General features: G+C 39.4%; 1 protein-coding gene and 1 long non-coding RNA gene across 5 annotated transcripts; both read right to left on the reverse strand.

Annotated features, from left to right (window-relative positions):
- Positions 1 to 5,971: 5,971 nt before the first annotated feature.
- On the reverse strand, positions 5,972 to 9,718 carry LOC120732692. Of its 4 annotated transcripts, none has more exons than XR_005695649.1 (4): positions 9,199 to 9,718; positions 8,316 to 8,473; positions 7,833 to 7,890; positions 5,972 to 6,883 (listed from the first exon to the last, which is right to left on the reverse strand). It is a non-coding gene; the product is annotated as an uncharacterized LOC120732692 (long non-coding RNA). The 4 variants fall into 4 exon arrangements; XR_005695647.1 differs by having other exon boundaries at positions 5,972 to 6,886; XR_005695648.1 differs by having other exon boundaries at positions 5,972 to 7,887.
- A 2,609-nt stretch (positions 9,719 to 12,327) lies between these two features.
- Positions 12,328 to 13,508, reverse strand: LOC120733046 (piggyBac transposable element-derived protein 3-like). The gene is made up of 2 exons (XM_040031041.1): positions 12,966 to 13,508; positions 12,328 to 12,876 (listed from the first exon to the last, which is right to left on the reverse strand). The coding sequence occupies exons 1-2, from the start codon at positions 13,506 to 13,508 to the stop codon at positions 12,328 to 12,330; spliced, it is 1,092 nt and encodes a 363-aa protein (XP_039886975.1).
- Between the last annotated feature and the right edge of the window lie 1,358 nt (positions 13,509 to 14,866).

The raw sequence follows: 14,866 nt of genomic DNA on the forward strand, positions 1-14,866 counted from the left end.
TGGGCCTCCACCTCGGCTGCCTGGGCCTCCACCTGCTGTACCCAAACTACAGTCTCCGGACAACAGATGGAAATTAGCCCTTGGCTATAATCTGGCCACCGTGGATCCAGCTGATATCCCCGAGGTGATGGAGGTGATGAGATGGATCCAGGAGAGGGGGTTTGTGCTGTCAGGGGGCCTGCATGGTGGCACTGTGGTCGCCAGTTACCCTTTTGATGACTCAGCCTCCCACGAGCAAGAAGGTCACTACAGCCCGTCGGCGGACGGTGGTCTGTTTCGCCATCTGGCCCTGGTACATTCCCAGAACCACCCTGTAATGAAGACCGCTTTTTGTCTACATGAGGTGCAGGAACAGACTGTGGAGCAAGAGACACCATACTTCTTACTCCTCTCAAAGGGAACAAGGTGGGATTTTACATCTTTTAGAAGTTTCTCAAACGTGATTATCAGCAGAGATCTCATTTCAACTGATTTATTCATTCCATATTACTGGTTTATTTCCCAATCTTCTCACCCCCCAAAGAGATCGGGCACTAAGAGAAATCAGTCTGTAATCCTACAAGAAAAATCTGTGAAAAGAAAATGTTTTATTGTTCTTCTGCTTCTTTTATCTGGAAATGTGCAACCTAATCCCGGTCCAGACTGCAAATGCTTAAGTACTCCTTGTGATTTCAAAACTCGAACAGGTCTTGGTATCACTCATTTAAATGTCAGAAGTCTTCTTCCCAAACTTGATTTTATGAAAATTTGGATGAAAGAGTTAGATACTGATATTCTTATATTATCAGAAACCTGGCTTACTAAATCAATTACTGACAAAGACATTGCAATAACGGGCTATAATCTTTTCCGTTGTGACCGCCCCAGAAAGGGTGGCGGTGTTGCAATTTATGTAAAAAGCAAATTCCATGTTACTGTCGATTCATCGGTATCTGTTTGTAAGCAGTTTGAACTTCTTGCCCTCAAACTCCAACTTTTCAAGGGCTATTTTATTACCATCGTGGGCTGTTATAGACCCCCCTCAGCTAGTCGTGAGGCTTTAGTTTCACTTAGTGAAAAACTATCTACTTTAGATTTTAATGAAATTGTGCTGGCCGGAGATTTCAACTGGGACTGGTTGTCCTCTGCCTCAGACAGTTTTAAATCCATGTGTGATTCATATAATCTCACACAACTAATTTACAGCACAAATCGTCCAAATCTTAAATGCCCAGAAAAGTCATCACTTATTGATTTATTTTTAACTAATATGCCGTATAAATATTCTCACACTGGGGTTTTCGCAAATGATATCAGTGACCACTGTGTGGTAGCTGTAGTCAGGCAATCGAAGCTCCCAAAATCAAGGCCACAGATAGCTTTTAAACGAGATTTTAAGCATTTCTGTGAGCAAGCTTTCTTTCATGATTTATGGGACTATAACTGGAGTAGAATCTACCTGATAACTGATCTTGAGCTGGCATGGAATTATTTTTATGATACTTTTATCAAAATTATAAATAAACATGCCCCTATCCGCAAATTTAGAGTAAAATGCAGAAACAACCCTTGGTTTTCTCTTCAGCTCTCTAGTCTACTCAAAAAAATGGATGCTGCCTGGGCTAAGGCCAGAAAAACTAAATCCGAAGCGGATTGGCTGATTTTTAGACAGCTTAGAAACCGTTCAACTTCCTTAATTAAAAAGGCCAAATCAGAATTCTATCTTTCAAATACTACTAAACATTTGAACGATCCTAAAAAATTCTGGAAAATAATAAAATCTTCTTATGGGGACATAACTACAAATGAGATGCCAACTTTTGTTGTAAAAGACTCCTGCACTTTAACAGAGAAATGCGACATTCTAAACTGCTTTTATGAGCATTCTGTTTCTACAGGATCTCTATTTGAATCTTTATATCCAGATTTAAAACAGCTTAATCAACAAGAGGCTCTCTCTGCAACCGCTCAAACTGAATCTGTGGTCCAACCCTTCAGTTTTTCTCCGCTAAAGGGTTTTGAGGTCCACAGGGCTTTAAATCTGTTGGATCTAAATAAATCTGCAGGACCAGATCAACTTGATCCCTATTTTCTCAAGTTGGCTGCAGATTTTATAGCAGAACCAATAACTTACATTTTTAATCTTAGCCTCTCGAACAGTGAGATCCCTGTAATATGGAAATATGTTCTCCCTTTGCTGAAAGGAGGTGATCCTTCAGATGTTAATAATTACAGGCCCATATCTAAATTGTGTGTTCTAGCAAAAGTTCTAGAAAAGTGAACAACTGAAAGACTTTTTGGACAAAAATTCAGTTCTTTCCCAACATCAGTCAGGATTCAGAAAACAACACAGCACAATAACTGCTGCTATTAAAGTGGTTGTTGATTCAATGGACTGCAAAAAATACTGTGCTGCTCTTTTTCTTGACTTGTCAAAGGCTTTTGACACAGTTGACCATGCTATTTTATTAAATAGACTAAACAATATTGGTCTATCTGTAAATGCTGTAAGTTGGTTTTCAAATTACTTGTCAGCAAGAAAACAGTGTGTCCGTGCTGCTGGGTCTTCTTCCTCTTTTCTCCCAGTATCCAAAGGAGTTCCGCAGGGTTCCATATTAGGACCATTGCTATTTTCTCTTTACATAAACAACCTTTGTGATAATTTGTCAAATGCAGCATTTCATCTTTATGCAGATGATACAATTATTTATTGTTCATCCCCTTCAGTAGCACAAACCCTGCAATTTCTGCAGTCTGCCTTTGGTGTCGTTCAGTCCCATTTAACTCAACTTAAGTTGGTGTTAAATCCAGAGAAATCCAAGTTCATGTTATTCTCAAATGGCAAAGAGTTGTTAGCTACGTCTCCTAAGATTAAAACAATTCAAGGATCTGAAATTGAAATGGTCACATCTTACAAGTATCTAGGGATCATTATAGATCAGAATTTGTCATTTAAGACTCACATTCAAAGGCTTGTGTTGAAGTTAAAACTAAAACTAGGTTACTTTTTTAGAAACCAATCCTGTTTCTCCCTCCAAGTGAGAAAACATTTAATTCGTGCAACCTTTTTACCTTTATTGGATTATGGTGACCTGCTTTTTATGAATGCACCTGCCCACTACCTAAAGAGGTTGGATACTGTGTACCATTGTGCTTTACGTTTTATTACTGGCTATGGAAGTCGTGTACATCATTGTTCTCTGTATGCTGCTGCTAAATGTCCATCTTTGCATATTCGTAGACTCTCCCATTGGTTGATTTTTATCTATAAATCTCTCCCTGGGCTGGTTCCATCTTATTTATGTGTTTATATGTGTAAAAACCACAACCAATACAACCTTTGTTCGAACAAAATCATACAATTGATTGTCCCAAAAATTAGAACAGAATTGGGGAAAAGGGCTTTTAAATATGCTGCCCCTGCTTCCTGGAATAATCTGCAGAAGGAACTGAAATTATAAGAATTGGTTACCTTGGGAGAGTTTAAGTCTGTTTTAAAGGAACGAGAGAACAGCTCTTTTACTCAGTGTGATTGTTTTTAAATGTACTCTTAATTTGATCTGTTATTGTATATTTTACAAATGTTTGTATGGGATATTGTATTTGTTTTAAATGTTATATACCTATGTGGTATGTGACTTTTGTTGCTATGATGCCAGGTCTCTCTTGGAAATGAGATTTTTAATCTCAATGAGATTTTTTTACCTGGATAAATAAAGGATTAATAAAAATTTCAAAGCAGGATTTATGAAGACTCATACTGGCATTAGGACTAATAATATGTACTTACAAAGTCAAAGTTTTTTAATTATGCTAGAATATTGGAAGACAATCAACTTTTAGTGTTTTCCGCATATTAATTATTCTGAAATAGAGACGGTGACCCTAACTGTACAGAAGCACTAAACAACTGACAATCTAACAGACATCATTGGCCTGAGCTGTCATGCACAGTGAGTCTGATCCTTTGCTGTGAGAGTCTGACAAGCATGTTTCTGGTCAGTTTGGAAGAAATAATATCACAATGTTGATCTTTTTTTCAATATTCCTTCTCTTTTACAACATAAACTGTGATCAAAGCTACTTATGTTCACAGCATGTAATAATACTGACAGTCCAGGGCATTGTGGTCTGTTGAGCTAGGGTTAGGTTTAGGGTAAGAAATTCAGACATATGTAATCAATATTAAACGTCTCTGACGTGGGCCACTGTCCGCAGTGTTGGGAAATCCATACCAGGCTGGAACGAGTCAAGGTAGGTGAGCATCCACGAGAAGACACAGCAGATGCATCCTACTAATACTGACAGGACCAGGAGACTCCAGAAACCGAGCATCTTCTCTTCAGTGCCATCCTCTCCTGTCACCCTCTCTGCCCGCAGCTCTTTGAGTATGGGGTAGATAAGGGCGCAGAGAAACCCTTATTACTAATTTGTATTATAATTCAATTTTCATGAAATATTCATATTCAGTATCGGTCCTTTTATATTAATAACCACGTATCCACCCAGGCTCATGGTGGGGCAGGGCTCTGTCCTGGGATCCTTGAGTACAAGGTAACGTACACCCTGACCAGGTATCCAGTCTGTCAGAATTGTTTTCAATATTTGGTTCAAAAACATGAGTGAGATGAGAAATGTAACAATGACAAACACACACTTGATGGAATTGTTTATAAAAAGCTATAACTCAGAAACTATTGATAGAATTGTATCATGTCTGTATAAGGGTCTAATGGACTTGAAACCATATTCGACTTCATATATTAGAACAAAATGGGAGAAGGAAGGAGGGATAAAAATATTAGAGGAAGAATGGACGGCAATATGGAGGTATCAGTGGATGTGTACCAGCTCACAAAAGTGGAGGGAATTTGGCTGGAAGTACCTAATTAGATACTTTATAACACCTTCTCAGAAGTCTCATTATGATGATAATTCCCCTGCTTGTTGGAGGAACTGTGGAAATCAAAGTGCAAATCACTACCACATTTTCTGGGACTGCTCTATCTTGAGGGATTATTGGAGAGAAATACATAATGCCTTACAGGATATCTTTAAATGTGAAATACCCCTCGAGAGTAAGATTATGTTCTTTGGATATATACCTCAGGAATGGCCTAAATATGATAAACATCTAGTAAATATTCTACTGGTGGCCTGTAAAAAGAATATCACCAGAAAATGGTTATCCCCGGAGAGCCCAAACATAAGTACATGGATGGAAATCACAATGGAAATCTATAACATGGAAAAGATAACAGCTTCTGTTAACCACAAGCTGGAGAAATTTACATCATACTGGGAAAACTGGGTCAAATATATCACACCTCATAGGCCAGATTTTATTTTTACAAACCAATAATGGTGATGTATGAGAGTATATATTTATAGGATCACCCCCTACCAATATATCTGTGTTTTTTTGTTGTTGTTTTGTTTTGTTTGTTTTCTTATTTTGGATTATGTGATTGTTTCAATTGCTTCTATAGTTGTAAATATTCTTTCTTTATGACTTGGATGTAAATTAAAATACTATTTTGGTATCTCAGGCAGATAACCTAAGCAAGAAGTATGCTTACATGATGTACATACTGTGAATGCCTGTTTTTGAAACCTTAATAAAAAAAATATAAATCAAAAACATGAGTGACAACAAAAATCCAACTAGGATTCTTGCATATGATGAATGAAGTCTGTCTTTGACTGTATTGTCCAGCTGATCCATCAAACCCCCAGCAGGTGAACCTTATTCATGACATAACACGGCAACAATGTAAAAAATGAAACAGCAACAGTCTAAATGTAAAGTGCATTCTAAAGTCCTCTTCAATAAATCATATGCAAAGAGTCATTCAGGACTGTAAAACGTGAACTACAGAACCCAGAGTCTTCATCATTAAATCTCTGGTTGCTTCATTTTTCTATCCTATATCAGATACTTTAAGGTTAGGTTAGGTAAACTTGCATTCTCATGGTGAGGCAAAGTGCTTTATGTGTGTGTGTGTGCGTGTCATGAACGGCTATAAAAGGCCTAATTAAAGAACAAAGCGGGGTTTGAGTTCGAGTTGCGGCAGACTGTCACTACTTGTAAATGGAACGCAGCCTTCCTGCGGCGGACAGCTAATAACAGGAATCGGACGCGGTCCACAGCAACCACCATAGCAACCGCCTAGCATGACCTTAGAAACATATTCTGTCTTCATAACTATCAAAAACATGAAATGATTTGCAAAGTGTGAAAGTGTTACAGCTGCAGAGAGCTATGGTGGTATCTTTGGAAGCTGTTTACATAGCTAATAATATACGATGTAACCATGGAGACAGTCACGTGAGCTAGCGGTGCACGTTTACTACAGTGAATAAGGTGATTGCGTGCACAGCGTCCACACGCTGCAGAGGGTAAAGAAATTACTTCAATATTGTTTTATATTGATATATATTTGCCTTCTGTTGACCATCACCTCAGGTTCACCATCACAGTTTCAGCATACAGATGCACACTGTCTAAATATGAACACATTCAAAAACTCAGAAATAAGCACAGCTGTTCATGTTTGTCATTAGTTTTATTTGTAAGAAAATTATGAACTTCATATTGTGCATCAAATAAAAGAACATTTCACAACTCTGAGTCAACAGAAACAGGTAACAGAAATGTCTCTAATGTAGACATGTACAGTGTAGTGTAAGCATTAAAAGATCATAAAGGAAACACTAACATTTATGTGAAACTAATTGTAATAAAAAATGAGCAGGTGCTTTATAGATTTAAAAGAAAGAATCTGAAAACAACACTTTTTTGGTCTAAGTGATCAAAGTAGAAAACAGAACTGATGTTCAAGAACAAACCGTCTTCTTCTTCTTCTTCTAAATTGGAAGCAGAAGGAGCACGAGCTGCTTTGATCTACTGAAAGGAAAAAGCAGAACATCTGAGCTGAAACCAGTCAGCTGAAATCATTAAGACAGGAACAAATTCAATGCAGTGTCTCAGGTGGCTTAGCCTGTTACAACTGTTGATACAAGCTAAATACAGTTAACACACAGTGTCAGGGAGCTCCAGTGTGGGAACTAGTGGCTTTAGGTTTGTAGTCATTTAACTTTCATCCATTCATTCATTTAATTCAGGAGGAAGAAATGCCAGGTTGATGCAGGCTGGTTACATGCATTTGGTCCCATGCTGTCTTTAACTAAATGACTTGGTTCACTTTATGGCTGGGCTGTATGTGGGGTTATATCATGTTATTTGGGCAGGAGTACCTGTCCCCTGTTAGACTTAGAAAGTTTCTCCATAAGTAGAGTTTCTAACTCTTCTAGCACATCTGTGGCTGACAGCTTTTTGGTGGCTCTTTTTACCCCACACTGGTTGTGAGTGTGTAAATAGCCCCACTAGTTCTTTTGGGTTGCAGTTAACTTGGGAGGAAGGGGTGGGTCTGCCATGACTAGATGAATAACAATTATCTGGGATACATAAATTTCATAATGCATGCATATATCTCTATAAACCTGGCCTGAGGGCTGCCATTTTTTACATTCAGTTATTTCTTTGTTGAATCTAAATAATGAATGTGTTACAGTTAGACTGACACTGGTCAGTGTAAATGGCTCATTGGGACACAGAAACCTTTAAATTAAACCCGATCACCTGATATCGAGTGTCAAACAATATCAAAGCTGTAAAAGCTGTTTACAGTCAGAATTTATAAAACTATGATTGTAAATAAATTCAAACAAGTGAGCTTTTCTCTTTGTGCTGAATATCAACACTGTGATTTCTTAGACTGTAAGCTTTACTTTAGCACAACCAGTTGTAGAAGCTGCCACTCCAAATGTCTTTGATAACAAGAAAAAAATACCTTTTCAGTCCACGGCCTGAAGTTCTTCTCTGACATCTTCTGCCATCAGCTTTGTCTGCTGGTTTGAAGACAATAAACCACAAAAAGATGATTTAGTCACTTTGTCTGCATCATGCAGCTCAAATGTGTCGTGTAACGATGTTGAATAGCCGTCGTTATCCCTCTGCTGTGTCAGTAGGATTGTACTGTACAGCATCTCATTGATTTGTGAGGAATGCTAATGTAACACGATAACAGACTTACATCATTAAAACATAAAGGGCAGGAGATATTTAGATATTTTTATAGTTATATTACATTTTATAGCTGACGGATATTACTAAATAGATAGAATTTACTAAATAGCTGGATGAACATGAAAAATATGTCTATAATAACAAATGACCATGAGAGCCAGTAGAATTAATTCAACTGGACACTTAAAAGACGTCCTTAAATGCTCTTTAAGTGGCAGAACAGATGAACAAACAGTTAATTGCTTACGTGAGATGAAATCTGCTCAGCTACTTTGAAAACAGCTTCTAACTGGTTCCTCCTTTAACAGGATGACTGCTCAGGGGTAAGGCCATCATGCAGTCCAGCAATCTTTATGGTTCAGCTTTGATTCACCAGGAACTATTAGGGAAACCTTCCAGCGCCTCCTGTGAAAGACACAGGCATAAACACACAAACATTTATTAACATGTTCCACAGTCTTCCAGTTTGATTTTCTCATCCTGTGGACAACAACGTACATGGATGCAGGTTTATTGTTAACTTTTGTAAGGTTTATTTAGTGAACATATCCAGCTGCAGCTCCACTGTGATCCTGGATAAGCACTTAAGAAAATGTGTCAATAAATGCACATACTGTACATCAGCTTACTATATTTATCCAAACAGACGGGACCAATAATGCTTCACTGAGTTAGAGACTTTAACGTCTCTTCTATGTAAGAATGTCTCGTGCTGATAGACCTGCAAACTTGACAACAAAGGTTTTTCAGACTGCATGTAGCTGTCCTCTATGTCAGCTCACACATTTACATTTATGTCACACTTATTTCTGCTTTCCCATTTTATAATTATTACTTACATTTTGATTAGATACCTTGAGTTTGTAAATGATCAGATTACATAATTGGAATACAATGTATCCAATTCAGGGTCGCGGGAGGATGAAGCCTATCCCAGCTGATACAGGACAAAGACAGGCTGCCAGTTTATCGCAGGGCTAACACAATATGTGTAACAGAAAATCCACTTAAATGTTTGATATTTCTTATAATAATCATAATTATGACTATTATTTAAAGGTTTCTTTATAAATACATTTTGATTTTTTATAACCTCTAAAATATAAACCTGAGCTGTTTCAGATTCTGACCTCTGACCTCACTGCAGCTCCCTCTTGGAAGTACGTCTGCTTCTTGTCTACCCCCAGTGTTGACCGCCTGCCCTTGATATCACGTACTGTACCTGAGGAACAAAAAAAGGACAAACACTTGCCTTCATTTAAGAAGTACATTCATACAGAGGTAATCTATGGAAACACACTAGTTCACCCTTTGGGAGAAATCAGCTCCTGTGAAACATTTCTGTATATGAACATCATGTGGAGAATGAATGAAATGAGTTCTTCCGGTGACTCAGCAGTCCCACACTGACAAATGAAATCTAGTTAAACTATTAAGCATATTTGCTCTTCTGAAATCTGTGTTAAACAACAACAAACATAAATTAGTAACAAAAATACAGCTGAGTAGAGGCTTTACAAACCACCACCAGCCATAATGCTAAATTTTAATCTTCAAATGTTTCTGAGCCGTCTTCAACCTGCTTTTAACACATTAAAGTCCCACAGTCAATGCAGCCTGACTCAATCCTAAATGTTCAGCACACAGAGGTGCCGTTTAAAGTTTAGTGTTAACCTGAGTCACTGATCATTTGCAGTATTACACAGAGGTGTGGACTCGAGTCACATGACTTGGACTCGAGTCAGACTCGAGTCATTAATTTTATGACTTTAGACTTGACTTGAAAAAATGTTCTAAGACTTGTGACTTGACTTGGACTTTTACACCAATGACTTGGGACTTGAATTGGACTTGAACCGGTTTACTTGAAAAGACTTGATATTTTACCCCAAATATAAAATTTAACATGCATATTATATAGAGATTGAAAATGTGACGTCATTCACGGGTAGAACCGCAAAGGATTCTGGGAACTCGTGGCAAGAGGTACTAGCGCACGCAGGCTTTCGATTGAAATCAGTTATACAGTGATAAAAAGAAACACAAAAATGTCAAGAAGCTGTTGTATTATTAACTGCAATAGCCGGTCGCATGACAGCCACGGGAAGCCGACGGGTAAAGAGATCGGTTGTTATCGGATTACGTCGTTTAAGAGAAATTGTTCGAGCCATGTTTCCGAAGTGACAAACAGGCGACGGGTGGCCTGGATTGCAGCCATTCAAAGATCAAATATGATGTCCCAGAACACTCCAGCTCACAGGTTAGTCTGCTCCAAGCATTTCCACAAAGGTCAGTCTGCTGTTGTAGTTAATGCGTCATTTTTCTTAACATAATTGGTGATATAGGTTACAAGCAAGTCTGGCGCTGAACAGAAATTGTCGCGCTATGCTCCTTTGTTTATTGTGCATAAATAGTGAATTGTCCTGACACAATATTGCGTTTCGCTTCTGTTATTATGGTACATTGACAAAAACATATACTTTTATTCACAGGGTAAAACAGTTGTTTTGTATCACCAATTGCCCAGTGCGATTACAGCATACAGTATTATTGTCACTGCTACATTTCTGTGATGCGAACCACAAATTATTTCCACTACTAATTAATTACCGTTGAGCTCAAAGGTCCTATTAATAAACGGTTAACGAATGTGTATTTATGACGACGATTTGTGAGACTGGTAAACTTATGATACGTACGATGGTCTTTCGTTCTACACGGTGCATTTCAAGGTCCTGTACCCATCCGTCGGTAAACTGTACCTGGGCTTGTTGCAGTGACCTGAAGTTACTAAACTTCACGAGTGTGTGCACTCACTCCAAGAACCGTATGATTATAAATATGCATATAAATATGCTACGATGAGATAGCTGACTTCATCTAACTAGCAAATGTTTTCCAGGCTACGTTGGTGATGCAGTTTTTTTTAATGTGTATGATATTTTTGTCATGCGATTTTAAAGCCGGTCCTACAACCGCATCCAAGAATAACATGCAGCTTATCTCAGAACTGTCGGTGAAAATTATTCTTGGAGCTAAGTTTGTCATGATCCTGGGTCTGCTGACCCAGCGTTTTGTGTTTAGTTTATGTAGCCTTCAGGTTTCCTAAGTTCATCGTTTTCATGCCTAGTACACCCCCGGAGAGCAGTCATTTCGGGGTAGTACCTTAGACCCCCGCGGAGTCATCATTTTGCGTTTCTACCTTTAAAAGCCGGAGAGCAGTCAAATGCTGGAAGTGGAAGCTAAATTGGCTAGTCATTCATATGTATATTGGGTCGTTACCTAGGAATTCTGGAGGGAGGGGATTGGGGGAGAAATCAACACACATGAGTCTAGGTCCTTTGTTGCTGACATTTATTGATAAAAACAGTAGTTTCATTTCATGTTATTTCCTTTTTCATTTCAAGCAAGGAAGTGGATGTAGTTAGTAAGTAAGATATTTCAGACATTATTCTGACACAGAGGAGGAGATACTGGAATTATAATTAGTATCTATGCATGCATTTGTGATTTTGTTTGACCTTCCCATTGCTCACAATTTGAATTTGTTCACACTGCAGATGAGTGTCTCAGTCCCCAAACAAGCTCTCTTTTTCGGTGGAGAAGCAGTCTCCTCATCCGCAGTGAGTGTGGAGAAATCAACACACATGAGTCTAGGTCCTTTGTTGCTGACATTTATTGATAAAAACAGTAGTTTCATTTCATGTTATTTCCTTTTTCATTTCAAGCAAGGAAGTGGATGTAGTTAGTAAGTAAGATATTTCAGACATTATTCTGACACAGAGGAGGAGATACTGGAATTATAATTAGTATCTATGCATGCATTTGTGATTTTGTTTGACCTTCCCATTGCTTACAGTACAAAAAACCAACCATTTGTACACATATGTACTAATAATAATAAAAAGTGAGTGCAACACTGCAACCCGTCACCCCGTCGTTCAGTGGTCGTTGATCAGTGGTCCATTGTGGCACCATTCAGAGCACTGGTACAATAGTACCAGCAAGATATGGGAAGACATTGCAAATGTACTTGGATTTTAGGTTGCAAGCCACCCAAAACTTGATCCCAAACTTGTCAGGTTTACTTGCAAACACTTGGAGTGTTTCAGTATGCCATCTTAGGGAGAACTCAACACACATGTAGGTCCTTTGTTGCTGACATTTATTGATGAAAATAGAAAAAAAACCAACCGTTTGTACACATGTTTACAAATAATAACAAAAATTGAGTGAGTACATTACAACATTTTCAGCAATCACTCACAATCCTGGCACTGCCACGGTATCTGTCGTCTGCATTTACCACATGTGTACCTGTAGCAGTGAACACATCGCACAGTGGCCTGATTTTTTTTGCATCTGTGTTTGACCTGACACGTGGCCCTTTTTCCAGGGCTCGGTGTGGAGGGTTGTGTCCGAAGCAACTGTTCTTTTCTTTCCTTCTTCGCAGCTACATGAGAGTGAGCCAATTCGGTTGCAAGGGCCACCAGGAAGTCCACCCGTCTTTCCTTCGTCCCGGTGCATTCTTGATACAGCACATGTGCATTCAGTGCTGCCATGTCAATCATGTTATAAAACACGGCAACTGGCCAGCGCCGTGTTCCTTTGCGGACAGTGTACTCCCGAACCATCTGGTCCATCACATCCACGCCACACTTTGTCTTGTTGTAAAGGGTGACAGTGTTTGGCTTCCTTTTGGTAGTGTTTTCGGTCTGAACCACGCTGTGCATGCTGCTAAGAATATATACTGTCTTCTTCCGTTTGGCCGCATACGCCGTCAGCGTGGCAGCAGAGGTTGAAAACACCTAAGAAATAAGATAAATTGTTAATTCCATAGCCCTTTTACACACAATGAAACACATAAACATAGAACCACAAAAGACCTGCAACATACCTGAGTGGTGAATTCATTGCGATCTGTCTGTCTAGTGGATTGAGGAATTTCCCTGCGAATCTTGTTGACTGTGCCGAGGATGGTGGTTTTCCGTCTAAGAAGTTTTTGCGCAAGTGAAAGCGATGTGAAAAAATTGTCAGTGGTAACATTTCTGCCCTTGTCCAGGAATGGTTCCATCAGCCTCATAACTACATTTTCGGAAAGTCTCTCCCCAGTGGGACGATTGGGGTCCTTGCCAAGATATGGGAAGACATTGCAAATGTACTTGGATTTTAGGTCGCAAGCCACCCAAAACTTGATCCCAAACTTGTCCGGTTTACTGGCAATATACTGCAGGAAACTGCACCGAGGTTTTGATGGGAAAAGCTGTTCATCGATGGTGATATGTAGACCAGGGTTGTAGCACGTGATGCAGTTGGTGACAAATGATCCCCACACACTGGAAATTGCAGCGAACTTATCAGTCTTTGCTCGATCACAGCGGGTGGACTTGTCATCAAAGCGTAGGTGTTGCATGATGTCTTGGAAGCGGTTTCGTGCCATAGTTCCAATTATCTGTGGGTTTCCCAGGTTTGCTGACCAGCAGTCATTTACAGATGGAACCCTGTAAACCCCCCGCAAGATGACAATAGCAATAAATGCCATTAGTTCAGGGAGGTCCATGAACCAACAAACATGCTCCGTTTGCTGTGCATGTTGAATAGTCCATTCTTGAATGCTACGAAGCATGTCAAGAGTGATGAAACACAGGAAGCTCTGAAGGCGACTCAAGATACTTCTCCTGGCCTTAGCCGTTGGCTCTCCATCTGCAGCGTACGGTTCTATAGGGGTGAAAGGGAGACGGGTCCCCACATGTTCTTCACGCCACACTGTGCCATCTTTCGCTGTCTCAGTCCCCAAACAAGCTCTCTTTTTTGGTGGAGAAGCAGTCTCCTCATCTGCAGTGTGAACAAATTCAAATTGTGAGCAATGGGAAGGTCAAACAAAATCACAAATGCATGCATAGATACTAATTATAATTCCAGTATCTCCTCCTCTGTGTCAGAATAATGTCTGAAATATCTTACTTACTAACTACATCCACTTCCTTGCTTGAAATGAAAAAGGAAATAACATGAAATGAAACTACTGTTTTTATCAATAAATGTCAGCAACAAAGGACCTAGACTCATGTGTGTTGATTTCTCCCCCAATCCCCTCCCTCCAGAATTCCTAGGTAACGACCCAATATACATATGAATGACTAGCCAATTTAGCTTCCACTTCCAGCATTTGACTGCTCTCCGGCTTTTAAAGGTAGAAACGCAAAATGATGACTCCGCGGGGGTCTAAGGTAGAAGCCTTCTTGACTTGACTGCTCTCCGGCTTTTAAAGGTAGAACGGTAGAAGCTGGGAATTCCAGTGCTAGGTGTTTCTAGTTATTTTCCCCTCGTGTTTCCACCATGTTAACTCTCCCCTGCTTTTCATGTATTTCATGTCTGTGGCTTATGTTGTCAAGTTCAGGTTGTCATGTCTATCTCACTCTGTTTCCTGTTTTATTGTGAAGAGGTCTGGCGTTTCTGTGTTCATCGTGTTCAGTTTTACTCTCCCACTGTGACGTCATTATGTTCATATGTGCCAGCTGTTTCCCCAGGTGTTGCCACTTCCCTCATTATCTTCCTGTGTCCATTTAGTCTGTGTGTTCTCAGTCATTCTTTGTCAGGTCGTCCGTTGTACTGGTCCGTTGTATTCGTCTGTTGTACTGCTCATCCATGTCTCGGCTCCAGGTATCCCTGTCAGTTCGTTATGTTTAGAGTTTTGTATGTTTCGTTTTAGTTCACCCAGTTTAGGTCATTGTTTAGTTTTCATCGATTCCCTATTATTTTGTACCCTCGTTTCTTGCCTTAATAAACGGCTTGTTT

Source organism: Simochromis diagramma, unplaced genomic scaffold (genome assembly GCF_900408965.1).
Source record: "Simochromis diagramma unplaced genomic scaffold, fSimDia1.1 OVJJ01000361.1, whole genome shotgun sequence".
Classification (NCBI taxonomy): Eukaryota; Metazoa; Chordata; class Actinopteri; order Cichliformes; family Cichlidae; genus Simochromis; species Simochromis diagramma.